This window comes from Astatotilapia calliptera, chromosome 14 (assembly GCF_964374335.1).
Source record: "Astatotilapia calliptera chromosome 14, fAstCal68.1, whole genome shotgun sequence".
Taxonomy (NCBI): domain Eukaryota; kingdom Metazoa; phylum Chordata; class Actinopteri; order Cichliformes; family Cichlidae; genus Astatotilapia; species Astatotilapia calliptera.
Window position 1 is genome coordinate 6,331,630 of NC_137435.1, and position 26,783 is coordinate 6,358,412.

General features: G+C 40.5%; 1 protein-coding gene across 1 annotated transcript in view; it reads right to left on the reverse strand.

The window, feature by feature from the left end:
• The window catches only part of ryr1b (ryanodine receptor 1b (skeletal)), a 62,254-nt gene that overhangs the window by 18,821 nt on the left and 16,650 nt on the right, over positions 1 to 26,783 (reverse strand). Inside the window, exons 12-75 of the mRNA XM_080289082.1 lie at positions 25,490 to 25,611; positions 25,203 to 25,389; positions 24,881 to 25,016; positions 24,695 to 24,790; positions 24,206 to 24,324; positions 23,429 to 23,562; positions 22,858 to 23,099; positions 22,580 to 22,772; positions 21,753 to 21,969; positions 21,572 to 21,676; positions 21,262 to 21,365; positions 21,081 to 21,164; positions 20,832 to 20,991; positions 20,543 to 20,690; positions 20,226 to 20,431; positions 19,690 to 19,864; positions 19,351 to 19,559; positions 18,925 to 19,271; positions 18,511 to 18,646; positions 18,211 to 18,371; positions 16,272 to 16,434; positions 16,093 to 16,179; positions 15,525 to 15,751; positions 14,713 to 15,157; positions 14,066 to 14,629; positions 13,718 to 13,918; positions 13,267 to 13,375; positions 13,033 to 13,179; positions 12,639 to 12,912; positions 12,382 to 12,499; positions 12,141 to 12,273; positions 11,826 to 11,920; positions 11,606 to 11,741; positions 11,338 to 11,521; positions 11,087 to 11,198; positions 10,842 to 10,962; positions 10,575 to 10,744; positions 10,173 to 10,393; positions 9,836 to 9,926; positions 9,613 to 9,753; positions 9,359 to 9,522; positions 8,324 to 8,402; positions 8,156 to 8,245; positions 7,776 to 7,928; positions 7,516 to 7,593; positions 7,333 to 7,408; positions 7,125 to 7,248; positions 6,916 to 7,031; positions 6,737 to 6,804; positions 6,422 to 6,543; positions 6,103 to 6,152; positions 5,285 to 5,345; positions 5,047 to 5,173; positions 4,845 to 4,953; positions 4,668 to 4,749; positions 4,353 to 4,483; positions 3,918 to 4,238; positions 3,522 to 3,762; positions 3,110 to 3,197; positions 2,933 to 3,025; positions 985 to 1,155; positions 637 to 696; positions 395 to 529; positions 120 to 232 (exon numbers count right to left, since the gene is read on the reverse strand). Coding sequence (XP_080145208.1) covers positions 120 to 232; positions 395 to 529; positions 637 to 696; positions 985 to 1,155; positions 2,933 to 3,025; positions 3,110 to 3,197; positions 3,522 to 3,762; positions 3,918 to 4,238; positions 4,353 to 4,483; positions 4,668 to 4,749; positions 4,845 to 4,953; positions 5,047 to 5,173; positions 5,285 to 5,345; positions 6,103 to 6,152; positions 6,422 to 6,543; positions 6,737 to 6,804; positions 6,916 to 7,031; positions 7,125 to 7,248; positions 7,333 to 7,408; positions 7,516 to 7,593; positions 7,776 to 7,928; positions 8,156 to 8,245; positions 8,324 to 8,402; positions 9,359 to 9,522; positions 9,613 to 9,753; positions 9,836 to 9,926; positions 10,173 to 10,393; positions 10,575 to 10,744; positions 10,842 to 10,962; positions 11,087 to 11,198; positions 11,338 to 11,521; positions 11,606 to 11,741; positions 11,826 to 11,920; positions 12,141 to 12,273; positions 12,382 to 12,499; positions 12,639 to 12,912; positions 13,033 to 13,179; positions 13,267 to 13,375; positions 13,718 to 13,918; positions 14,066 to 14,629; positions 14,713 to 15,157; positions 15,525 to 15,751; positions 16,093 to 16,179; positions 16,272 to 16,434; positions 18,211 to 18,371; positions 18,511 to 18,646; positions 18,925 to 19,271; positions 19,351 to 19,559; positions 19,690 to 19,864; positions 20,226 to 20,431; positions 20,543 to 20,690; positions 20,832 to 20,991; positions 21,081 to 21,164; positions 21,262 to 21,365; positions 21,572 to 21,676; positions 21,753 to 21,969; positions 22,580 to 22,772; positions 22,858 to 23,099; positions 23,429 to 23,562; positions 24,206 to 24,324; positions 24,695 to 24,790; positions 24,881 to 25,016; positions 25,203 to 25,389; positions 25,490 to 25,611 — 9,872 coding nt within the window. The remainder of the gene's footprint in view (positions 1 to 119; positions 233 to 394; positions 530 to 636; positions 697 to 984; positions 1,156 to 2,932; positions 3,026 to 3,109; positions 3,198 to 3,521; positions 3,763 to 3,917; positions 4,239 to 4,352; positions 4,484 to 4,667; positions 4,750 to 4,844; positions 4,954 to 5,046; positions 5,174 to 5,284; positions 5,346 to 6,102; positions 6,153 to 6,421; positions 6,544 to 6,736; positions 6,805 to 6,915; positions 7,032 to 7,124; positions 7,249 to 7,332; positions 7,409 to 7,515; positions 7,594 to 7,775; positions 7,929 to 8,155; positions 8,246 to 8,323; positions 8,403 to 9,358; positions 9,523 to 9,612; positions 9,754 to 9,835; positions 9,927 to 10,172; positions 10,394 to 10,574; positions 10,745 to 10,841; positions 10,963 to 11,086; positions 11,199 to 11,337; positions 11,522 to 11,605; positions 11,742 to 11,825; positions 11,921 to 12,140; positions 12,274 to 12,381; positions 12,500 to 12,638; positions 12,913 to 13,032; positions 13,180 to 13,266; positions 13,376 to 13,717; positions 13,919 to 14,065; positions 14,630 to 14,712; positions 15,158 to 15,524; positions 15,752 to 16,092; positions 16,180 to 16,271; positions 16,435 to 18,210; positions 18,372 to 18,510; positions 18,647 to 18,924; positions 19,272 to 19,350; positions 19,560 to 19,689; positions 19,865 to 20,225; positions 20,432 to 20,542; positions 20,691 to 20,831; positions 20,992 to 21,080; positions 21,165 to 21,261; positions 21,366 to 21,571; positions 21,677 to 21,752; positions 21,970 to 22,579; positions 22,773 to 22,857; positions 23,100 to 23,428; positions 23,563 to 24,205; positions 24,325 to 24,694; positions 24,791 to 24,880; positions 25,017 to 25,202; positions 25,390 to 25,489; positions 25,612 to 26,783) is intronic.

Consider the following 26,783-nt stretch of genomic DNA (forward strand, 5'->3'; position numbering starts at 1 on the left):
CAAACAATGAAAGATCACTGACAATTAGGGATAATTAAGATAATTAGGTATAATGCCTCATAAAGCCTTTTGATTTTATTGTCGATCATGTTTTGAATAAGTAAGTTGCTAATCATTACGTGGTGATGTTGTACAGAGGCGTCATCCTGAAACAGGCCACCACAGCTCTGCGACGCTGTTTAGACAGCAGCTTGTGCCAAACCATTTTCTTTGACTTGAAGGGATGTTCAGTCTAATGTACAAAAAATAAATAATTATCTTGGAAAATGTCTCAATTTTCTTAAGCTCTGCATTGCCTGCTGGGTTATAGTCATAGGATCAGAGAGATAAGGACTTTTTAAACGGAGAGCCAGTTCCAGACCTTCTTTTATTGAGGATGCCTGGTTGTACTCACCACTTCAATGTGGTAAAGGACAGCAGACACCTCTTGTACTCTCTTCACCACCTTCTCCGGATCATCGGCATCTTCTGCTTTCCCAGACATCTCTTTATAAAGAGACATCTGCCAGCGCATTGCTGGGTCCTCTACCTAAAATATAACACGTCAATGTGTATAATGAACAGAATGAATAGATTTATACAGGAATGCGTTTATTATCTTCTTTCAGTTAGTAAAGAAATAAAAAGTCTGCCTACCTTGCCTTGCAGATGCAGGTTGTTGTGCAAGAATTCCCTCACCTCTTCATCTGTGTCTTTCTACGAGTTAAAGAAACCAAGATTTGGAGGACATTTATAATCCTATAGTTTAGTAATTAACAGCACGCAGCCTCTAAACAAATTTGGGAATGAAAAAAGTAACAGAGTTATATGACTGTGGAAAAATTATTATTATATATATAGAGAGAGATAAAATCATTTCTACCCATTTTGTGTCAAAATGTATGCTAACAAAGAAGCAACGCTTTTGCACTATAGAAATTTAAAGCGCTATTAATCTATGAAGCAAGTTTTGCCCAAAGAAATCACATTAATAAGCACAAGTACCAGTGAGTATCTGATCTTGGCAAGGTTGATGAGTTCCTGGTCTGCAGGAGAGCACATATTGAGGCCGATGGGAAGCATCTTCTTTAGCGCTGCTACAATTAGGGAGGTCTGCACAGAGTAGCGGTCCCCCCGTCGCTTCTTCTTGGTACGCTCCTGCTCTGAGCTGCCAGACTACAGAGAGATTAAACTGATTGAACACTTTCTATTCCATGAAGCAACTATATGGCACCAATAAAAAATCCCTTTTCAGAAAATGGTTTGTGGCATTTAAGGCTTTGGAGAATATTTAACAACTAAACAACATATTTTCTTCAACTTTTCGTGTCATGTCATGTGCTTCATTGCTGCACCAGCAACAGGTGTTACACACAATGCAGCTTCACTGTTAGTACTGCAGTGGCCAGACAGGGCACATCCTGTCCATTGGACATCACAGAGAACAGCACATGGGGTCAGCTCCATCGCCGTGGAGCTCTTCTCACACGCTCCTATCCAGAGCCTGACAATGCTCATTACTGTCTGTTGTCTGGCCTCACAGCACCCTCTCTGCCCTTATTGTGCATGCTTGGTGTTGGTGTGTGTGGGTGGAAAACACTCTATGGGCTTTGAGAGTCATTGTGATGATCAGGAAACAGAAGCTCACTACAGTAATGCCCATCTGATAGCCCAGGAGAAGAGGTTCTACTTGCAGCAACCACGTAAAACATCAAACAGTGATTAGGTTTATTTAACAATTTAATGGTGTCAATGAACATGACATGAAGTAACGAGTCCAGTTAGTAAATATGATGACAGTATTCTGGTGATGTAGTGAGAGCTAGCTTAATTTCCTGCAAAAGATCCAGCGACTGACATTTGCTACTGGTGGACCGAGCAACAGCAGGGTATGGACTTTTGGTTTAAACAGCTACTGAAAAGAGAAGAGTCCCCCAGTGCAGGAATCTCTGACACAAAAGCTGAAAAAAAAAAAACCCCCAAGCATCAGTGACACAAGTAACATCACAGCAGCACGGGCTCCATAACTGTATCCAACAAGGATCATCGAAAGGCAAACTATTTACTGGTCAAAGAAAAACAGGGTGATGGTACTCGGCTGCAGGAGTGCACACACCAAATTATATACGCTACTGCTCTGCCGAGCACCATGAAACCTTTCACACTACTGTGATCTACAGCAAAGAGCTTTCATCAAGCTGCTCCGGACCCCTACTCACACATATACAGACACACATAAAAGCATATGTTTGCGACACATTCACACTCACATTCTTTACTCCTAAAAAACATCACTAATATATTTGTGTATAATATAATCTCACACTTCATTCATTCACTCATAGATGTGTAGTGAAGTCTCTCCTAAGAGGAAAAACCCTGTATGTGTGTGTTTGTGTGTTTGTATACGTGTGAATATTGGGATCTGTCTATTAGCAGTTGATGAAATGCCTCCGCAAACTCAGGGTGCCATGCGATCAGCACAGCTCTCGTGCACAAACACGGTCTAACCTCTCCATCTCCGGCCTAGTGGCCCAGCGTCCAACCCCGACACAGGATATATATGGAGAAAAAACAGTTAGCAACAATCTTACTACTACACTATATACTGCCGCTTACACAGACCTGGGAAAAAAAGGATATTAATATTTATGTAACAGCCCATCAGTCTTCTTGTAGAAACTTATTTGTGAAATGACTGAAATGAACACTTACAGAATAATCATAAAGCTACAGCAGCTTAAAGAAAAACAATGAAATAACAGCTGAGAAAACACCAAGAAGGGCTTCCTGTTACTTTTCTCTGCTTGTAATGGGTGGTGTTAGTGAAACATTAATTATTAGAGTTTAGTTTCTTAATGTGTTATGACTCAAGATATGGAAGTAGGTGAATCAAACCTCTAGAGAACAGGCAATGTTTTACTTTTACATTTCCTTTGCTCTCAGATAGTACCTTGCTCATCTTGCTCTTACTGTCAGCAGTCAGGAAGGACATGTTGTTGATCTCATTCATCACCACGAAGTTCTGCTCCTCCCTCTTGAAGTTCTGCAATATATAACACAATAAAGATGCTAAACGAGAGACGGAATAAATGCATACATATATGATGTCAGAAAACAGAAGACTTACGTGGGATTTGGACCAGAAAATGAAGACCTCTCCCACCATCCTGAAAAGCTCCTCTGCATCTGGGTCTGGACAAGTCAGCCACCTTGCCCTACAGACACAGGCAGCAATAGATAGTTCTTAAACGTGAATCATGACCAGCAAAAAAAAGGGTGAAATGAAAGTGGAGCTTTCTTTTAAAACCTTGAATTATTGTTCCTGTGGAGTTTCCTGTTCTACTGTTCAGATTTTGAATTTATTATTTCTTGTAGGTTTAGTTCCCTGGTTCCATCCCTCTGCCTCAATAACAACATTGTGCCTCATTGCAAGACAAAAAAGCGTCATATTATGCTCCCCTAAATTTCTAATTTCAATAAAAAAAAGAAAACTGAAGCAGAAATGTGTTTCATATAAAGGTGCTGCTAATCTCAGCTACCTGTTGTTGTCCACGTAGCGAATGAGCAAAGGGTAGAGAGCGTACAAGTCCCGACAGAGTACAGCAAACTCATCTCGAATGGTCCCGTTTTCGCTGTCCACCTCTGTTTTGCCCTCCATGCGCAGATGATCCTCCTCTGCCACCACCTTTGCTGCACGCTTCTTCAGCTTTTCCATGGTTGGGATAAAGTGGGATTTAAGCATCTCTGGTTTAGCCCTGCTGACAATGGGCTGAGCGAACACTGGACAAGGCACAAAACATTTGCCAGTCATCTCCAAATAATAGTTGTGTAACATGTGAAAATGTAGCTGTTTACACATTATGATATGCTGCAATACTATAGCTGTGTGTCACGTGACATTATTTTGGCTTATTGTAAATCCTCTGGTCACTAACCTGCTAATCTTTTCATCCAAGAGGCTTCATCTATACCCAGGTTGTTAACCACAATCTTCATGATGCTACCCAGCAGCTGGTTGAGTTGCTCGGAGGTGACAGCGGTGCAGAGCTGGCCGTCCTGCTCGGGGAAGTTCTCTGGGCCTCTCTCCCACCAGCGCGGGAGATAGTTGCACAGCATGGGCAAGGTGATCTCAATCACATGGGGCATTTCTGTGTAGCGAGCTCCAGACTCAGCCAGGTCATGGATCTCTTTCATCAGAATCTCCAGTTCTGGGATGTCAGGACACAGCTCTTCTACTTGATTGGGAAGACCAAGAACTAAGCGGGGAGAGAAAAGACGAGTGAAATCACGGACATGAAAAATAACTCAGCATGAACACTATCTAATAGTTTGAAGCATGTAAAATGAATCATAAAGGTAAAAGAACTCACTTGCTCTCTCTCTAGGAGTCTTGGTCGTGTAAACAGAAAATGAGTTGAATTCATTTAGCACTGGTTCAAGAAAGGCTACCGGCATAGCAGCTGCTAAGTGGGCCAAACACTCGCCAAGAGCTGGTCGCTGTCTGCAAAGGAAGGAAAAACATGCATACTCATAAGATGTCTGTATGAAATAACACATGCAAAATCAACCTTTGAAAGAATACATGCGCATAAAGAAAAATAAATGTTTCTTGTTATGATATCTGATATATAATGAAAAAAGTAAAACTAGTTCCAGGCTTTTTTTTAGACCATGTCTCTACTCACTTCTCCACATGTGGAGTCTTCACAGTGCCCAAAGAGTAGATGCTGCACATTAGACGATAGCAGGATATCTGCAAGTCGTCCACTGAGAATGTCGAGAAGAGACTTCATTAGCTCTGAGTTGGTCCAGAGTAACAAGTCATTAATGGTTCATTTAAAGGACAAAAGCATTCTACTTACTCATGACATCATCACCAAACTGGTGTTGGGCAATGTGGTCAAACAGTGAAGTGAGGACTGGCAGCAGGGCAGTGGTGGTGTAGTTGATATTCTGTGCTACACCCTTAACCTGTAAACAACACACAAATACAGATTTCAGTTCACAAGAAAAACATGAACACATTTGTTTAGTGAGCAAAAAGAAGAGAAAACCCTCTCTGACCTGGTTTCGACTGGACACCTTGCCCAGTTTCAGATTTTCAACCATCTTCTCAATGTCATCCGCAGCGCTCTCAAAGAACTGACGCAGGCCGGCTTTCACAATCTCAGGGCCTGATTTCATAACAGTCCTTAAAGAATACACAGAGAAAACGTTTTTCTAAAAATCTCAGACAGTTTGTTTCCATTTTCTCTTTGCTTGAGGAGCAATAGGGATGTTTTATGGGTATATTGTGATCTACCTGGCATCCAGTGATCGTGAGAGAATGTGCAGGCAGTTTACCACTGCAGGGGCATCCGTTCCTGAAAACATAACAAAAAAGGTGCATTGTCAGTGCTATCCTTCAGCTCTACAAGAGCCCAAATTACTGCAAATGCCACAATTAGCTCTAAACCTGGTATACAGTTTGTTGGGAAATATTGAGCAAACTCACAATTACACTACAACGGTAAAGTCTGAATCTTCTGAATCACAAATGTTAAATACATAGCTGAAACAACAATAATTATTATTTAAGAAAAGAGCATAAAAAGTTGTTAAAAACAGTTTCTTAAGTGCAATGCCACCATCACAGAGTTTTATTTAGGCACGTTTAAAGTGGAAGATCAAATTGTGCTGGTGAGACAAGCTCACCTGTCCACTGGCCATGTAACAATGACAGTCTACTTAAGACATATGGTGGTGAAGGGGAGTAAAATGACAACAAAGCATTCATTGTCTCATATAAGCCAGGATGATAAGACACGACAAAGCTGCAGTACAGTACCAGTGGATATCTGACGCCGTCACAGACATTCATGCTAACTTTGTGGATACCTTTTAAATCAAAGACAAACTACAGCAAACATTAAAGCCAAGCAAAAGCTGAGCTAAAGACAGAGAAGAGAAGAACTGGTAAGTTAGGAGGAGGTGACGATGATTTATTAGTTTGATTAGTATGTAAAGTAAAGGTAGGGAGGAGGAAGAAGCAAAAAAATAAAACGCTGTAATAAAGAGAAATTACACAGGAAAACAAATACAGAGATGGTGACAGGGCATGACATCATGCAATTTCCTTACCAAAAAGAGATACTCTGTGCCTCACCAAAGCAGCCAACTTACAGAAGATACTGAGGTAGGAGGAGAAAAGAGGAAGGGAGAGAGGAAGGGAGTATAGTAAGGGGAAACAAGGCAGGAAAAATGTTTGAAGTACACATAAAGCAAAAGGAAAGTAAAGGAGATCATGGATATCACACAACAGGAGAAAGATGGAGGGACATGGAAGGAGAGGACAGATACTATCACACTGTCCTAAAGGGAAAGGAAATGCCAATTTTTTCAGGACACATAATTCAAGGTAAGATTGATTTTTTTTAAAATATGGTTTTATGACACATACCTCGCAATCATCTCCTTCTCTTTATTTGAGGAATGACCTCCACTGCCCAATACTTTGGCAGGAGTGGAGAGAAAGTACAGGCAGTGGTTCTTGAAGTACTGATTTACCAGCGGCAAGAGGATCTATAAAAAATAACCCAGCATAAAATATCCAATTATAAATAGTATCTGCTTAGTAAAGCTACAGAATAAAAGGTGTTTCTCAAAAACACAAATTGTGGCAGTTTTTTCAGTCCCTACAACTTCAGCACAGGATTCTGTTACAACTATCACCCTCTGACATCTGAAAAAAAGTACGACGAATAAAGAAGCTCACCTTGGCAAAGAATTTGATTTCTTGTTCGTGTGGTGACTTTTCCACTCTACCGCTGCTAACTACAGCCTCTGTTAGAAAAAATAAAAATAATAATTAAACCACTTCTGACTTTATTTCTGGTCTAAACAGCAGTGCACACAGTATAAGTACAAAAATCTATGTGTGTTCAATCACAGTACCAAGATGAGCGATGAATTCCTGGGCAATGTCCATCCATTTAAGAAGCTTCTGAAGGAAGCCATAAGCAAAACGCTTTTCAATGGAGGAGATGTCCTGTTCCATATCCTTTAGACCTCTAGGAGTGGAAAAAAAGATGGAGGAAATATGGAAGGAGTTGAAAGAGAAAAATGGATAGCTCTAATCTTAAACTCTGAGAGCTCCAGCTTACCTCGTCACAGCATATCCATTAAGCTGGAGGAACTTGAGCAGGTCCTGGGCTTTCTCCCTGTCTCTGGCCTTCTCCTTAGCCGTCAATGTGTCATAAGGCACGAGCAAAGGATGAGTACCACCACCTAGCAAGGGCACAAGTCATTTTTTAAATCAACATATCATTAAAAAGAAAACTCCCAGTTTACTGTAATAAAAACTACTCTTGCCTTTGGACTGTAGCTCCAACTTCTTCTTCCTGCCCCAGGTGTTGTGATAGTTTTCTGCTAGCTGTTCAGCCATAGACTATGTGGAAAGAAAATAAATAATTATTCTACCTAGTTCTTTAAAGGTATGTGAGCAACTTGTGTGACCTATAAATGCTGGGGAAAATCTGACCAGAAGAGACATACTTGCAGCTCTCTGGAGAGGGCCATTCCTGAGATGTCTACTGGCTGAGGGCTGTATCCGTGACTCGGATCATAAGTGGCCTGAAGACAATTTAAAAAAAGATCTTGTGTGTAACAGTGTCCATGTGAAGTTTTTCAGTAAAAGAGAAACTCCATTGTTTCCCCAATTTAATTAGGCCAAGAGAAAATTCATTTTGCATGATCCACAAATGTTCTGTTTTTACACTTATGTAAAAACCTTGCATTCCTATATGGACTTTTACCTGAGCAGTTTGAGAGATTTTGCGCGTGGCGGTGGTGGCGGCGGCCTTTTTCTCGACTTCTCCTTCTCCATCCCTTGCTTTCTCTATGGTCCACTCCCATGCTAGCATAGCTTTGACGGATTCTTTAATGGGCCAACGATAAATCTCCTTGTCCTGAGAAAAGGAGGTAGAGGGCTTTACAATTAACAACTAAGCTATACTATGAATGCCCATAACAATAATCATGCAAAAATAGTCAAAAGGTCCATGGGTAATGAATACTAATTAAGAAGATCTGGCATCCTCATATTTAATGGAACACAGGGACACTACAAAAGGTTAGATATGATTAAGTGTTCAGAATTTCAAGCTTCAGACTAAAACAAGTGAAAAATCATTACCTTTTCAGAGAATGTTTTGTATGGCCGGAGCATCGGGTGAGTCTTAGCATTCTCATCTAGCACCTCTCCATACGTCCAGTTGTTCTGAATCTGAAAAATGATTTAAGCAATTATTACAAATAATACTTTAAAAAACATTATTGCTTACATTATTCCCTTATTACTGACCTTTTCAAAAGCCCATTTATCATGAGTGTGTTCTGCATACTTGTTGATGAAAGGATCCAGTCTCTCTGGGATGATAGTGCTGAAAATTTAGTCATATTTACTGTTACTCAAATAATCTAATATCTAAACTTAACTTCAGAATGCCACTATGACTTTATAGAAATTACAGTGTAGTTTCATGTAAGATGTTTATATCTTCCTTTTCAGTTACATTCATAACTGCACTTGAAGATTTGAGCAACACTTAAACGCACACACCACACTCCACAGGATGCACTCAGAAGCTGTCCTACAGTTTATATATACATATATATATATATATATATATATATATATATATATATACATATATATATACATATATATATACATATACATATATATATATATACATATATACATACATATACATATATATATATATACATATATACATACATATATATATATATATACATATATATATACATATACATATATATATACACATATATACATATATATATACACATATATATATATATATATATATATTTATTTATTTATTTTTTTAACTGCTGTGTGACTGTCTGCTGCTCGTCAAATACATTTTATTGCAATGTTGACCCTTATGGAGTGCCAGGACTGACATAATGAATTAATTAAATACACCATTAAAAAATTAATTCATTGTGGCAATAATTGATTACAATTGTAAATAAATAAATAATTAATATATAAAATTTAATTAAATATTTATTTAATCAATTATTTCCCATTTTAATGAATTCTTTTCAATTATTGACACATTTAATTAATTATTTAATGGTGTATTTAATTCATTCATTCATTCATTCATTATGGCAGTCCCAGCATTCCATAGACCCTGTGCTAGCTTGCATATGACAAATACAACTGAAACTGGAAACAATCTTTAAAAAATCTGTTCAAATATGTAATTATAACTATCCATCACTGACAAGGTACACGTTGACTCTCTTCCAAAAGCAATAATGCACTAAAATAACATCAAACAGTCTTTCTTTCAGTTCTCACTTGGTGGTCTCTACTGGTTTTGGATCAAAGTTGCCTTCAGCATCCACAGAGGCCTTTTTCTCAGTGTGAGAGGAGTAGCTGGCATCCACATAGTCAGGGGGGATGGCTCCAGCTATAGCACAGAGGCAGGGCATGGCAATCTTGAAGAGCTCTGCATCAAATTTCTAGAATTTAAATTCATATTAGAGAAGCCAAGTTAGTAATTCCTTAACTTAAACGATGTGCACTTATGGAAGGTTAACAACATCTCCCACCTTGTGTGCCAACGATTCGAAGATTCCCCAAAAGAGTTTTCGAGAAAGATGCAGCTCCTCCTCAGAAGTCACCCCAAAATTCGCCCATCCATTTGGCAAGCAGTAGTACTTCCAACAGCGCTCATAGTGATTGGTCAGCAGCTGAAGCAATTCAATTCATATGTGATATAAAAATTAGATTATATAAACAAACAAACAGAACGCTGTTATACAGAAGACTCACCTTGAGAGGCATCTTTGCATATTCATTGAGGATGGGTACGTCAAACACCAGCCGTCTAAGCAAATGCTGCAGCATAGAGGGTCGAAGGTATCTGTGGATATCACCGTAAGTTTAAAACTGTTTGAAAAGGCACGTTTCATCATTCACTTCAAAGTTTGTAATTTGTTGTGAATTTGCCGTTATCATTAGATCTTTCTTGTAAAAGAGATAATGTCTCGAAAACCTCCCCAGGCTGAATAAAGGTTAAACAAATAGAAAATAAAGGCTTCCTTTTTGGAGTTATTCAGCTTGCTTATTTAGCATTTGCTATACAGAGAGGGGTTTTTTAAATACTGACTTGCAGAGGGACATGAGACACTCCTCTATAACATCCCTCTGAGCCTTGGTAAGGGCTCGGCCACGAGACAGGCGATAAATTGTGTGGAGCATGGAGTCGATCATGATGGCCCGGTGGTCTGTTCCAGCAAACAATGGCGCACACTTTGTAAGAAGAGGCAGTACAGCCGAACAGAGGTAGCGGTTCAGAGCCAAGGCCATTTCAGTTGTGCTGAATGCCGCCTAAAATCAGAGAAGACAAAAAACTGCTTAGACTCACTGCATTACCTTAAAGACAGATGGATACATTAACTATATCAAAGGGAATCTATAGCAAATTACATCAATATGCAGACTTTGTACTGAAATCTAGAATTTACAGAAGGAAATTTTATCTGTTATTTCTGTGCCTTTTTTTTCTCACCGTATCCAGAGAAGCTGCAGCTCTCATGTCAGGCAAGAAGCCAACCTCAAGCACATGAAGCAGGAAGTCCTGGTTATCAATACCGTACACTCTGTCGAGGAAGAGCACCATGGAGGCCTTGTGGTCTGGCACAAAACTGGCAGACATCTTGGGCTCAATAATCTGGCCATCTGTGGTTAGATAGGAAAAAAAACCTTATGAAGTAGGGCGCCACATTTTTTAAATTATTACAAAACATCCCTGTATCAGCACAACTTTTTATCCAACCTTTGCCATATGCTGGAATCTGCACAGGTAAGCTGATTACTCCAACCAGGTCCTCTATAGGCACCAGAGACCTCAGGATGGCCCTGATTCTTAGAGCTTCACCCTTACCCGCTTGGATCAGCTACAAATAAAAAAAATAAATAAATTGTGCTATATGAAACTAACTCCTACAAATCAAACACCCACAGATCCACTCTTCCTGGAGGTTTGAGGGATAGAAATATGTTAAAAGCTGCTCTACTTACATGCATCTCTGGGGCACAGCGACCCAGCAGATCAATGAGAGCCGAGTAAAAGGACATGATGGCATTTCCCAGATGCACACGGTTCTCCTCGTGCTGTTCCTCACCACCAAACCTGCCAATCCAGATAATGTTATTTTCTATAAGAAAATTTGTTGTGCTGCTGTGAAACTACACAGTGATTTGTCTAAGCTGTTAGTTGGTGTTATTTTGTCAACAAAAATCGAATTCACTGCCACTGCGCCAGCCCTTACATGAAGCGCCTGTCTTTCTTAACAGTGGGCCCATCTCTTGCCGGATCCTCTGATATCTTGATGGCCTCCTCCATTGCAGCCAGCAGGCCATTACCACCCTCTCCTCTCAGGGCTGGGCCAAAGCACTCAGGGCGACGGATGAGCAGACGCACCACAACGGTGGCATTCTCTTCCACGCTTTCTCCTAAGGGGAGTAGGTTGTAGGAGGAGGTAAATATTAGTGGCGACTACTTACAAATCTCATCATTATAAAATAATCAAAGCCAACCATTAACGAAGACAGCAAAGCGGAGGAAATCCAGGTATCTCTCGCCGCCACAAGGATTCCAGCCAATGTCAGGGTAGCCCTTAGACAAGAGCATTGGACACATCTGCAGTCCACAGCCTGCCAAGTATGTCACCACCTACCTCGTGTGAGTACCAAAAGGAGAGATTATCAGATAACAGTTCCACTATAGCCTTTTTTAAAAAAAATTTTTCTCTCTAACCATTTCCAGTTCCTGCTCTTGTAAAGCCAAGGCCAGCTCGTTATTGTCAATACAGGAGGCTGCAGCCACATCCAGGGGTGTGGATCCACGCATGCCTACATAGGGATATAATCAGTGAGTTTATTCATTCATCACCTGGTATAAAGATCCCAGCACATTAAAACTCATTTAGAAACGTCTTACCTGCATGCTTCAGTGAATTAAATTTTATTATAATTGTTTCATGATTATTCAAAATAAAAAAGATTTAAAAATAAAATCTGTCCATAATAAGCCATACACAGAGTACAGTAAACAGTGTAACAGGGGACTCACCCAAGCCGATGCCGCTGTTCTGCAACAGGTAGCTCAGATGGTCAAACATAGAACGCTGGTTCTGTCGGCTGATACGGCAGAAGTAACACAGGAAACGACAGCAGCTGGTCACCATTTGGGGGAATCGAATCTCCTGGGCAAGAAAAAAACAAACATTTTTCTCAGATGCATAATGTCTGATGTGTGCTGTGTTATAAATTGCAGGCCTGGAAAGTGAAAGGCTTGAAGAAATCACAGTTACCTTCGAATCTCCTCCTCCACCTAACACGTTGACCATCACTTCCATCACAGTCTCATGCATACCCAGAGCTCTCATCAGATTGGGGTGTTGGTAGAACACCTTGTTATTCATGATATTTCTGAAAAAAAAAAACAGAAGCCATACATCAGTGTTACATTACTTAATAAAATAACATCACATGTTCTATTATTATAACTCAAAATGTAACAAACTAACTCTAAATTCCAAAGTATACACTATTTATCCCCCACACTAACCCAATGCTCTGGATCATAAGCCGCTCCTCTTCAGGACCCATCTGGACGATGAGCAGTGATCGGATCTGTCCCAAACACTCAAGTAGTTCCATGGTGTCCTGAACGGACACGGCATTGATGGCATATGCTTTGGGCAGTGCTCGGATCAGCTCGCCAAGACCGTCGTACAGTCGGTGTAGAAGGCTGAACATCAGTCGCACCAGCTCAGGGTTCTGAACAAAAGACTCCTGAGCCCAGTGGATCATGGTGTGGGAGATCAGCTCCTGAAGGGTGCCTGGGTGAAATGAAGGAAGAGCGTGTTATAAACTCAATTTAACTCTTACCCTAAAGCTAAAAAGAAAATGCAGATCGGGTCCTTCAACTGTTTCACAGGTAATCTAAGTGTTAATCTTACTGGGTTTTGCTTCTTCCTCCACCTCTGGCTTTTCCTCCTCCTCCTTCTTCTTACGGAGGCTTTTAACCTTGTCTACCAGACTAACAAGTCTGCCCCTCAGTGAAGTGTCCACCTCCTCCTCCTCTGGTTCCTCCTCAATATGTATACCTATGGTAAAAATGTGACAACAGCATTAAACACCCATAAACAGCTTTTCACACCTGAAGAAATTCATAATTACACAAAAATGCTCACCACAGTGAAGCAAGAGGTCATTGTGGAATTCTGCCAGTGTTTCCCGCACGTCCTCGGGAACTGGAGAATCTTCATCCTCCAAGTGTTTGAAGTTCGTTAGCATAAGAACCTTAACAGAGAGCACATTATAGCAGCTATATCAGGATATTTTGTGTGTCTTTTGCTATAAATATGGTTCGTTTTGTTGTCGTCTGAACAGCATATGGGAAACTTAACAGTTTATCATCAGATCTCAAGAACTAATAATTAAGTCATCAAGTACATGGTTTGTACTTAATCATTATAATTAATCTTTAAATCCTTAGATCTGATGATAAACTGTTAAGTTACACTGTTCTCAGTGTAAGTTTTTACTTTTCAAAGATGAATATCAACTAAGAAATACCATCTAAATTAATTCAAACCTGGAGCCTATGAGACATTTGTTTAGTGTGATAATATTAGTTATTACCTGGTCCTGTGGAGGCGAGCGGAACTCCCGGGTCTTGCGTGCAGTCTCAGCAGCTGACATGGTGAAGGCTCTCATTAGCTGGTTGTAACGGACACGTTGATTGCTCTTAACATCATGGACAAACTGGTCTGAGAATGCTACAATGGCTTCCACCCTGTGTCTCAGCTCGCAATCGCAGAAGTACTGCAGGAGTGTGCACATCTGAAAGAGCAAGGTGAGACAGGAACATAAGTTCTAATGCTAATAATTTAAAAAAACAAAACAATTTATGATATGAGATCCTCTGACACAATTATCCACATCAGTTGTGAAACTGTAAAGCAGTCATAGTTTAAACATCACAATGACCTGCAGTTTGACAGACTCTGGCAGCGTCATCTGTAGCAGTCCTTCCTCCAGACCCTCGTCTTCCTCCTGTGCTTCTGCTTCCACTGCCTCTGACTCCTTCTCTTCCTCTGCTTTCTCTCCATCTACCTTTCCTCTCTTAGCCTCTTCTTTGTCCTTTTCCTCCTCTTCTCCTTCTTCCTTGGGCTCAGCCTCTTCCTCCCCACCCTCTCGTTTCTCCAGCTCTTTTAGCTCCTCCTCTTCCTCATCCCCAACCCCTTCATCCTCAAGCTCGTCTTCGGCTGCTTCTTCCGATTCCTCCTCCTTCTTTTCCTCAATTTCTCCTTCAGCAGCTCCACCCTCTTCAGCTTCCTCCCCTTCCTTTCCACTGAAAACATTGGGATCGATCATCTTGAGAATGTGCTTGGTGTCATCATCATTGAAGATGCCCATAATAAGCAGTGTACTGATTAGCTTCAAGATTGGGACAAAGTGGAACTCTACACTGCCTCCTACTGGATCCCGCATGGCCTGGCTACCATCCAGCACAGCCTCTCGTAACATGTTAATCGCCTTTGTTTTCAGCTCCTACAGAAGCAAAATAACAAGTAAGTAAAGGCAGAAAACATTTAAGATTTTTGGTTTAATGCACCTTGTCTCCTGTTTCTTACCTGTAGAGGAAAGACAGGACTAATGGTGTACAAATCAGGGTCTGTGCCAACAAAGTTGATGGATGAGAAATGCAGCTTTGGCCGTAAGCAGGTAGTGAGACCAACACCAGGTAAGGAGTGGGCTTTTATTGCATCAGGATAGAGCTTGATGCTGAGGGTCTCTTCGGTCATGGGAACAATGAATTCCCTGTTGGTTCCCAAGCGTGCCCGTTTTGCTGATTCCAGATGAATGCTGATAAGCAGATCATAGAAGCCGCTGCGAAGAGGTCCAGGTAGGTAGGTGTTCTCAATAGCATAGAAAAGCTGGGATTCATCCACATGACTGCATAATGCATGAGCCACTCGGTTGTTCCCAAGTGCGCACACAGCACAGTAGAGCATGAGTGTATGATAGTGGAACTTCATCAGATCCTGACGCTCTGACAGCTCCAGGATATCAATACATCTGTGGAAAAAAAAAGTCAACTTCATTGCATTGTATGCATTATATGATCATGACAAATCTTTTGTAATAACTATATGTTAATCGCTCTATATATTTACCTTCCCTTTCTTAAATCACACTCTCATGATAAAAAAATGTATTTTTTGGTTTTCAGCTCTCTTAATGCGGAAAAAAGAAAATAGCTTCTTCCTCTGACATCTCTAAATACATCGGGTATAACAAGTAACTGACATTTGCAATGATAAAGTTAAAAGATGTAGGGATTGCTGATCTGCTGCTATCTCAATTATTTATAGCAGGAATGTCATAAATGCTATATGAAAACTCTAAACTTAAGAGTTTTCTGCATCGACATTCTGTTTCTGACCTGTTCTCCTCTGGGATGTGCAGTGCCATCATGATGAGAGGTTCAACACACTCCACCATCCAGCCTAACCGCTCATTTACTTTGCCCAACTCTGGTTTGAGGAAGTGATTTGGCATACGACTCCAGATAACTGGAGTCAGCATCTGGACATCCAGCCTCGGGGGGCACTGAGGGACTGGATTGTTACGTTCACTGTGGAACATCGCAGCTGAGATAGGCATGATGTTCTGATATGAGAGATACAGTAGAGGTGAGCTTACTGTCATTTGAAGGAAAAAATAAATTCAACTAGATTTGAAAAATACAGAAATTCAGATGTGAAGGTACAGGTAAAAAAAATAGTGGTTCATTTTATTAAAAACACCAAACATCATCATTAATAAATGATGGACAACATCTGGTCCAATATTAAAAGAGATAAGTAGGAGAATTGCAATGCAAGATTGGACCGTGCTCCACTCCCAAAGACCACCAACGTGGGTCTGACTTACATTACCATACATTTCTAAATTGGTGACACTTTAAGAAAAGGCAGCTGCAAAAGAGAGTGAAAACCGTTCCATCTGACCTTGAGTTTGCCCAACTCTAGCTGCACCATGTTCTGACTGAACGGCTGAACGAAAACTGCAGGGAAGAGTTTGGTGTTCGGCTCCACCTGACAGAACATAGCGTTGTCACATAGCTCATCAGGATACATTTAAAGCAAAGAATAAAAAACACAGATAAATCTATTTGACTTTCCCTTACCTGGTAGAAAGTATTAATCTCCTTTCCATTTGCCGTAAAAGTCATTAGACCTGTTGCCAGATCAACAAGGCAGCCAATCACCATGTCCTCCTGGCTAAAGCGGGTCTGTTGATTGCTGACCAGGTCCCCTCCCCACACCATGTAACAATTACTGTGCTTCATGCTGCAAAGAATGAGCAAGAAACACGGCTGTAATGAAACTCACTCCAGTTAAACTCATCTGTCTCAATTGAAATACTGCAGCTGATCCAAATTCTTTACAGTAACTAACAAACCAAAAAAAAAAGAAGTAGATGTAAGCAAAATAGAACCCTAACTAACTTTGAATTGTATTTTCTTTATTTTATTTTCTGTCATACACTGTGAATATGAATAGAGCTTCAAATAATGAGTTCAGCATATGTAAAAGTAACCTGATGATTGTATTTTCTACAAAATATGAGTTTTTTAAGAATAAGAAATTGTCTGTGAAGGTTCTCAGTCATCCAGGTCATCGTAGTCAAAGGAGCTTGCAAAGAAAAGCGTCTGGACTTCTTTAAGTTGCTTGAAGATGTTTCACCTCTCATCCGTGAAGCTTCTTCAGTTCTAAGGTCAAATGGTGGAGAGTCCCAGATATAAACCTAGTGGGAGTTTCCCCCCACAGAGGGACAAAAGGACCCCCTGATGATCCTCTAATCGCCTGAGCCAAGGTGTGAAACTGGGTGTGGGTCCCAATCAGCCAGAGTTTCGGGTGAGCTCGTTGTGAAACCTGGCCCCACCTTATCATGCGAATTCCTGAGGTCAGATGGCCCAGGATGTGAGTGGGCGTTAAGGCGTCTGGGAAGGGATCTCAAAACTGGATTATAGATGGCAGAGAGTTGGTGTCGTAAACCACCGCCTCTGTTCAAAGATGGTCGCTCACAGTGGACATAGATGGCTTCTTTCACTCCTCTTTCAAACCATCTGTCCTCTCCGTCCAAAATGTGAACATTGGCATCCTCGAAAGAGTGTCCTTTATCCTTAAGATGCAGATGGACTGCTGAGTCTTGTCCTGTGGAGGTGGCTCTTCTATGTTGTGCCATGCGCTTGTGAAGTGGCTGTTTGGTTTCTCCAATGTAGAGGTCTGGGCATTTCTCCCTGCACTGTACAGCATACACCACATTGTTAAGTCTGTGTTTTGGCGTTTTGTCTTTCGGGTGAACCAGTTTTTGTCTGAGCGTGTTGCTGGGTCTGAAATGCACCGGGATGTCATGCTTGGAGAAAACCCTCCTGAGTTTTTCTGATACACTGGCTACATAGGGGATGACAATGTTGTTGCGTCTGTCCTTCAGTTTCACACCTTGGCTCAGGCGATTAGAGGATCATCAGGGGGTCCTTTTGTCCCTCTGTGGGGGGAAACTCCCACTAGGTTTATATCTGGGACTCTCCACCATTTGACCTTAGAACTGAAGAAGCTTCTCGGATGAGAGGTGAAATGTCTTCAAGCAACTTAAAGAAGTCCAGACGCTTTTCTTTGCAAGCTCCTTTGAATAAGAAATTGACTTTTTGCAGCAGCCAGGCGAGGAAAAGTGGGCAATTAGCATGAGGGGGTCTTAAATAGACACGAGCTTAAACAGATAATGAACTGAGAGGCTGCATCTCAAAGTAAGTAAGATCCATAATTTTTTTTTCACTGTAAAGCATATAAAGCTGCTCTAATGAAGTCCCAGAACAAAAATATGGAGCTGGAAATAAGCTTGATTCATTTAGGTGCAATGCCAAATTAATATGAAGGCATATTTAATTTGTAATTTCTTTGTGTTGTTTGTCTTTACTTCCACAGCATTTAAATAAACAAATCTAGCCTAAATGTCATTAGATTAAATTAAGATTAAATAAATAATACATAAAAAATATATTTATAAGTTTTCCTCAATGATTGGCCAGCAATAATAAAAATTTATGCACGAAAAAAACTAACCTGTCATGTATGTTGCCTCTGTCATCTCCCACTGTGACAGTGACACTGCGGACCTTGGAGAGGTCAAAGTTTTGATCATACATGTGGTAATCAGGAGTGACCCAGCCAACCCAAACACCAGACGGCTCCTGCCCAGCAAAGATCCTCACAGAGTAGTAATACTAAAGACGGGGGAAAAAAGAAGAAATCATATTATTTTATTATCTACAGATTACATCAAAACTTAAAGCCATCGTTCAAATTGACAAAATCTCAGGTAATAATATGTGTAACTGTAGCAAATAATAACGTGAATCTCACAGTGGTGGTATTTTGGATGATCTCAGGATCATCTCTGTCATCAGGGACCACGTCTTCCACCAAACGTGGCACCGTTGGAGGAGCAGGAGGAGGGGCAAGAGGTGTCATGGCTGCCTTCTTGGCTTTGGAGAAAAATCTGTTGTCCACGGAAGATAAATAACATTTGGAATTAGTGTTTTTTAAAGGCTTCTAACTGCTTTACAGTTTCAGTGGATTTCATTCTAAAAGAACAAGCCAAATATCACAACTTCAGTTATTGGTATGTAGCACAAATATTCGTAAAATCAAACAAAACAAATAAATATAATAAAACAGAAGGTGATTGAGATTGTTCTGTTTAATTTATATTAAACCAGCAACCATAACAGTCCAGAAGAGTTTCATTATTTTGCAGTGACAAACTGACAAACGTACCCTTTTTTCTTTCCCTTTTCTGACATTGTGTCCTTCTCATTTTCCACTGAGATCTCCTTAGGCACAGAGGGGTCCTTCTTGTCCTCTTCCTGCTCCTTGCGACTGGCAGACTTTTTCAAAACTTCAAACTCTGAGTCAGGTTCTACCACTGCGACTTCCTCCTCAGGTATAGTAAGGGCACGGGTGAGAGGGGTGGTACCTGCCGGGATCTTAAAGGTCTCATGGAACTGCACAGGCATGCTGAGTCTAAGGAACATCATATCAGTGTTGGCATTCTGCGACCCAAACGTCTTGTGCGTCAGCTTCAGACAGGGGGCGCTGTCCACGGTCCCGTCAACACGGGAGACCTAGGAGACAAAAATACAGAAATCACTCATTTTGAAGTTCTAACTTTATTAAACTTTACACATGTCTCTGAATAGTTACCTCAATATGGTTGTGATCAGCAGGCACAGGTCCAAACTGGGGCAAACTTTTACTGAACCACATGGTGATGTCTCGCTTCATATTGATGGCAAAAGGTTCAAATCCTTCCTGCAGGCCACAAATGGCAAAATAGCGCAGGCTGCTGACATCTTGACCAAGATTAATCCTTCCAACCTGAGATAGACCCAGGGTACACACTGGAATAAAACCTGATGGGTAGCATGAAAGGGAAGGAATTAGTTAATAGTTTTTTCAAGCTGCTGCTTATAATGCAAACTGGCACCAGTAACTTTTAGTTATTGGTGCTAATGCTGGTTCTATAAAAAAAACAGTTCTCACCATCCCCAATTTCAATATCTTTGAAAGCCATCTCTGAGCCTGAGTCACTGATCAACATTTCTCCATTGAGTGTGAACATGATGTTCATCTCAGTCAGGTCTATCATACAGCCAACGACATCACCAGACTGCCACTGGCGGCCAAATGGTTCATTGCCAATATGCCATCGCTGGGCCTGGAAGAGGTTACAACAAATAAAATATTACCTATTTCCACAAAAACAGAGACATCATTTCCACCAGCTACAGTGTGCTACAGTAACCTTTTTTAGCTACTGACTAATACATCTTGCCTCAGGTTTACGAAACCTCAACCTTCTCCTAGCTATACAAAAATAATAAAGACAGTGTGATATTTTCTATTCCTACAACTTAAAGAACTTCCCTCCTCAAAATTCAATATTTCTAATAGTTTGAGATCCACGTCACCCATTCAAAAAGATGTGAATGATTTAGAAAACATTTACACAATATAATTTTTTATAGACCAAGTTAACAAGTCTAAATTCGATTTTTAATGTTACCCTAGTGACTAACCTTATTGCCATTAAAGACGTAGGCCAATTCATCTGCTCCCAGTTCAGTGTCAGAGTGGACATTAGGACGTGCCCAGCCCACTCTCATCTCCCCTGTTGAGACTGCCTCAAACTCAAAGTACCACTTTCCTTGGGTGACAGCATACGACTTCTCTGCCCTGAAGATTCGCACCTTGTCCCCACGGGTGTTCTCAAGGCCATGGCCAGCTGCAGTGAAAGAGGGAAAACATGACAGATAAGAATAAGAAAGACAAAAAAGGTGGTGTAAAAAAGATACTGTGCATTTAATTAGCGAACACATGAGGAAAGATTACTTACTGCTCTCCTGATCTGGAGGCTCAATGTTGTAGCCATAGCCAATGAGTGTACGGACAGCGTTGTTAACGCTGTCTCGGTTGGTTTTCTTAGTTCTCTCATCCAGCAGGTTGTAAGGTACCAGACGAGGGTTACGCTTATTAACAATGTCCTGAAAAGTGTAAAAAATGCAGCTTTATATAGAAAAGAAAAAAATATACAATGCATGTGATTGTAAGTGATTGATTGTGTACTTTAAGACAGACAATCCACCAATAAATAAAAGATCCACTAAGGATTGGGAAATCATCACCTGGACAATGCTGTAGGTCCATCCTTGCCGTACTCGGTCCCTCGCCCAAACATTATGCCCATTTTCTGCCAGTTTTTCTACAAGCTGATTCTGGTTTGGTGTCAGCTTGACATGGCTGAGATCAAGCGGGGCAGGCTTGTATCCGTTGCTCATCACATAGCTAACAGAAAGATATGGTTACATTTAGATCTGCATAGTTAAAGTATAAAATTATGACGAAACAATAAGAAATATCTTTTGTTTTCATACGTCTTGGGAAGCTTGATTTTCTTTAGATTCTCCTCCGCTTTCTCATCACCCATACCAACATGGCAACCCAGTGCTAGGAGAGTCCTGCGGGATAATAAAGTAAAGACACAAGTTCACCAATAATGGGACATAAGCGTTTTCCTCTGACCTTTAAATCTCTCAAATCTAACCTGCTACTCACTTGAGCGTCTCAGCAGACATCTGCAGATTGTAGTTCTTCTCTGGTTCAGGCAGACTTTGGAAGTCCACCAGACAGGGGTGGAGTTTCTTGTTGTCATCTCTAAACTGGAGGGAAAAATCATAGTTTTTTTACCCACAGTTTATAAATGTGTGTAAATTTATATATGTATATGTTAGTTCATGCTTTTTTTTGCTTGTGTAAAGCATTTTGAAGCATTTCTAACAGTCATATTAACTTTTAACAGTTAAAAGCTCCAAACCACTAATCTCGTATAGTTGCATCTGTTCTGCAGTGCTGACACCATACTCACAATCCCATAGGTCCAGCCCTGCTCAATACGAGTGATAGCCCAGAGTTCGTGAATATTCTCTGCCAGTTTTTCTCGGATACGTTCCAAGTGGGGTGGCAAGACAATCTATAAATTAAAGGAAAGTCAGAAAACGAAAAGAAACAAAGACATCGAATACTGATTTTAGCTGAGGGGATTTTACCTGAATTGTGTCCACAGGGCAGGGGGTGAAAGATGTGTGAGTGAGGGACAGAGTAGGACCCAGAAGATTGCGCACACCATTAAAGTCATGCTTGTACTCCTTGATATGTTCAATACGCATCCTCTCTCTAGGCAACAAAGCCTCGTAGCATGGCGCATAACCAGGCGGGGGCATGAATTTAAAGTCCCCATGGCGACCACCGAGGAGGAACCGAGCCCTAAGGAGACAAAAACCAAGTGAGTCCAAGTCTTTATCTATACGACAGAGGTTTATATACTACTAAACTCCTTTATGACAATGGTTCATTGATCTTTAGAAAACTCATAATACAGAAAAAAATGATTTTATTTCTGTGCCAGTTCCTGAGCCTGTTTCCCTTCTTGTACTCATCAGTCAATGATGCATAAGCCCCATCTCAGCACTCTAAAGATTTATTACAGACAAATCCTGTAAGAGCTTTTAAGTGACAGGACTCTGAAGATTTTAAAGCTATTATTTGGGAGATTAGACAATAATCTAAAGAAATAAAAGAAAAATAATAATTATTAAAAATATAAAACTGGAGAAATTCTGAAATATAATGCAATAATAATTCTTTTGTTACTTTCCCATTGTATATTATTACACCAATAGTCCAATAATTGAAATTAAATTACAATTTAAAAGGTGACAAACTCATGAAAAACCATTAAATTAGCTTCTGCTTGCATAATTGCATTGCATCAACATGTATCACATGAATTTACTGTTTATCAGTTACATTAATCAACAAAATACAAGTAAATAGTGAAACAGAGGATTACGCTTTATTTGTATGTTAAACTTACTTGACCCCAGCAGAAAAGCTAATAACAGGAAAGAAGAGGCCATCAACATTAAAGTTTTCAAACATTCCCTGAACTGGGTGGCCATTAATACGGAAGGAGATACTGGGCACACTGAGATCCAGACAGCAGCTTACAACATCATCGGCAGCCAGTGTATGTGCACTGGGCGAAGCCACCTGGCGGGCCACAGTACCTGAACAGTAGAGCAGGTAGTAAAGAGGTTGTATTGGTTACAAGAGATTGTAAATCTTCTTTTAAAGAATTTAAGGAAATCTTACCTGACCACAGATGCAGTCCATCAAAGCCATATGAGTAGAGGTCATCTCCCACACCATTACCACCCCAGCCTTCTCCTCCTCCAGGATAGGGGCTATAACCTTCAGTCAAAGCCCAGCCTACCCGCAGGTGACTCGCCTGTGCTGTCACAAAGGCTTCCACATGGTCTACCATCACCTCATAGTACCACTTCTTATACTGTGTTGACCCCTCACATGTACCCAAGAAGATGTTGGGCCTTACACTGAGTACAGAGGAGAAAGTACATTAGCATTAACTTTTATAGACAACAAGGGGAAATAACTAAAAACTAACAACGTGGAAATATTGCAAAACAATGTATATTTGGACACTTGTGCACCTTTAATTTCTGCAATATCCCAGAAACATTAGTGTTAATACTTGTGTCCTTTTATATTTATATTTATCTAATTGTATCTCTATTTCTACACTTCTTTTTATGCTATTCCTTTGTTGTCTGTTGTATTTATGCTGCTATGATAACTCAGTTTCCCTCTGGGATTAATGAAGTTTCCCTGATTCAGATTTTGAAAACAACAGTAGTTCAAGTACCTGGTGACATAGTTTACAATGCTGGTCTGTAGCAAGAGGTCACGACCTGGAAGTAGATTTTCAGTGATGAGGTTCTGGTTGGACCTCACAGCTACACCGTTACACACACAAAGAGAGCGCAAGACATCCAGCACCTAAAGGTAGAAGCATAAACACTTTTATTAACTTAATTATCACTGGATTATCCGCTGGTTAAGATTACTAAAAACAGAACAGCACGAACAAAAAGGATTTTTATGAGTCAGATTCATTCAGACATTTAGGACTGTCTTTACATTATGAGATAAACAGAAGAACTGCTGCCCATGACAGGAGAGAGACAGACACCAGCTAGCTACCACCAACAGGCAAAAATATATTTGCCTGGATTTTGTCTTTGCTTTCTCTTCTACTTTTTTTTCTTTACCAGTTTATAGATCTACTAACTGATGTGATGATGTGATAGCCCACCAATACCTCCTCCACAGGAGATACTGGTAAGAGGAGATAAACTAGTGTCTCCAAAGCACTTTAGCACTGATGTAAAATCAAGCAAACAGGCAGTCCTTCATGCACACACTAATTTCAAAAAGTGCACACTGAGAAAGGATGTCGTGTCTGTGTGTCTACAGACATGCATCTAAATCTTGCATATTTTGATTACATCTGCAAATCCTGACAAGAAACAACAGCAAAACAGATTTAACGTGTTAATGGGAAAATATTCAAATATGAGTGCATATCATATGGAGCTAATTTATTTTCCCTTTCAGTTCCTGGCAGTGAAATATAGCCTACCTTATGGTTCCTTCCATGTTTGTCCAAGAGAGAGATGATGGATTTGATGTGGTTCTCCTGGATGATGTTCAGAACCTCGGGGCTTTCAATTAAGACACAGTACAGCACCTCAAGAATACCTAAAAACAAGGAAAAGGGTTCACATACTGGTAATATTTAAATAATATACAGTCTTCAGGCCAGCTGCTGGCTGGCAGAGATAAATAAAGCAACTTGATGCAACTGTTATTGTGAATTTTTAACCAACTCCTGATCTAGACTGGATGTACTGAATGTAAGGAGACTTGTGTATTTCAGTTATATTGTACTGTATCGAAGGTGTTATTAATCTGAGGATTTTCTAAGTGGAAATAACAAACAACACCCTAGGGCTTAATGCATTAAGCTGTGCCAATTATAAACAGTAGATCCTGCCAAGCCAATTAGTCGAAACACTTGTAATTTGTGGGTGGTGGATGTATGACTGAATGAGTAAGGTGCATTTCAAACCTGAGGAGGCCTCCAGACGGTCCAGCTTGCTGACCAACCAGTCGAGATTGTCACAGAACAATGCACAATTTGATCGGTTACCCCTGATCAGAGAAGCTGTGCAGTGGAGACACAGAGACAAATCATTTTTTCTTTATTCAGCAGAGACCACATGTAATTTGCGGTTTGTGTTTTCAGAGGTCGTACCCAGCAGCTCATAAAGGAGGTTGACAATCTCCTTCCAGGACTCAGCAGCCTCCTCTCCCGCAAATTCAGAAAAGTGGGCAGCAGTGTTGTATACGTTCAGGCGGTCAATGCACTCCAGCACAATGGTTATCATTCCCTGGGGTTGAAAACAAAAACAAAAACATCAGGATTCATAATAATAACCTGAGAGTTTAGGTCACGTTCACATCCATTTAAACTTATTTTGAATAAAAAATAATATTCCCCTTTATTCTGAATATAACACTGAAATTATTTCTTGCACTCATAGAGCAAGAGGTTTGGATGGCAGCATGCTGATTACCTCCTCCTGGAAGAGGTTCTGCCGGTTGCGGAGAGAGCGGAGCTTGGTCTGTTTCTCTTCGTGTTCCAGTTCCTCCTCAGGTGGGCGAAAGTAGAAGATGAGATCCTGAAGAGAGAGGATGACCGACTCCAGAGGAAGTGATCCTGTCCCTGGTGACTTGTTCTTCCCACTGAGGGAGTCCAATCCACTGAAAGAACAAATAAAATTTAATAATAGGTTTATATGACTGCATCCTGCTGCAAAAAAGAGTTTCCACTCATCCACATTTTGAAAACATATAAACTTACTTGATGAACTGCCTGAAGAGGCCTGTGGTGCTGTAAATCATTCGAGCAGCCTGTGACTCTTCAGTCTGAGAGCGGGACACAGTCAAGGCATCGTCCATATGGCCCTCTTGGTGCAGAATAACCTGGAAACATTATTTTCCATTGGTGGTACTTATGTAGGAAAAAAGATTTAAGAACCTTAAAAAGGTTTGCCATTATCAATATTTACTTATTTTCACATTAAACATTAAAGCACACAGATGCAGGTAAACAATACTAAAATCTGACAAATGTCTGGACTGCTGGCAAGCCAGCACCCGGACTCTTCCACATTGATGGTGCTTTTCCAGATTACAAGCTGTGAATATGCAGTAAAGTAGCTCCATATCATCAAAGATCCAGCCTTTCTAACTGTGTGGTGATAACAAGAAAGATCTTCCACAAGCCAAATTAATCCAGATGTGGAATCCAGGTTTTACAAGAATTTTCACTTTTGATTCGTCCACAGAATAGTCTACCACTTTACCCCAGTCCATTTTAAATGGCCCAGAGAAGATGGAAGTGTTTTTGGATCATGTTCACATGTGGCTTCTTCTTCGTATAATAGATCTTTAACCTGATTTCTGGAAATGTTCCTGAGCTGAGCCTATGCACTGATTTCTATGGCAGAATCATGTCTGTTTTAATGCTGTGCTGCCCAAGGGCCCAAACAAAACAGTCATCCAATACTGATTTTTGGTGTGCACAGATTTCTCCAAATTCTTGGGATCTTTTGATGATATTATGTACTGGGTGTTTGGTATGCAACGACCACAACTGAGAACAGGAAGGCAGCCCAGGGGGTAATTAGCACTGCCCAAAAAATCATTGGCTGCCCTCTCCCACCCCTGGAGGCCATTGCTAGATCCTCCTGTCTCAGGAAAACCAGGGCCATCACAGGTGACCCCTTGCACCCCGCACTCCACATGTTTGACATCACTACCCTCTAGACGCCTCAGGTCAATCAGGTCCCACACCTCTAGGCTCACAACAGTTGGTGTGGAGCACTCACAATTTCATTGCACATTTACAATGACAATAAATGGCTATTCTATTCTTTACATTCTATTCTGTGCTGAGGATGATGAAACATTCAATATATTCACAATTTTAAGTTTAGGAACGTTTTTTTGCAGATTGGTCATTCTGTATCTCTCTAAGATGCTCTTTGACCTGTTGTCAGTTAACATCAGTTGCAAAATGTTAATTTAGCTGTTTCTTTTTCAAAGTAATTACTTTTCCAACCTTTTGTTTTCCATCTGCCAAATCTTTTGAG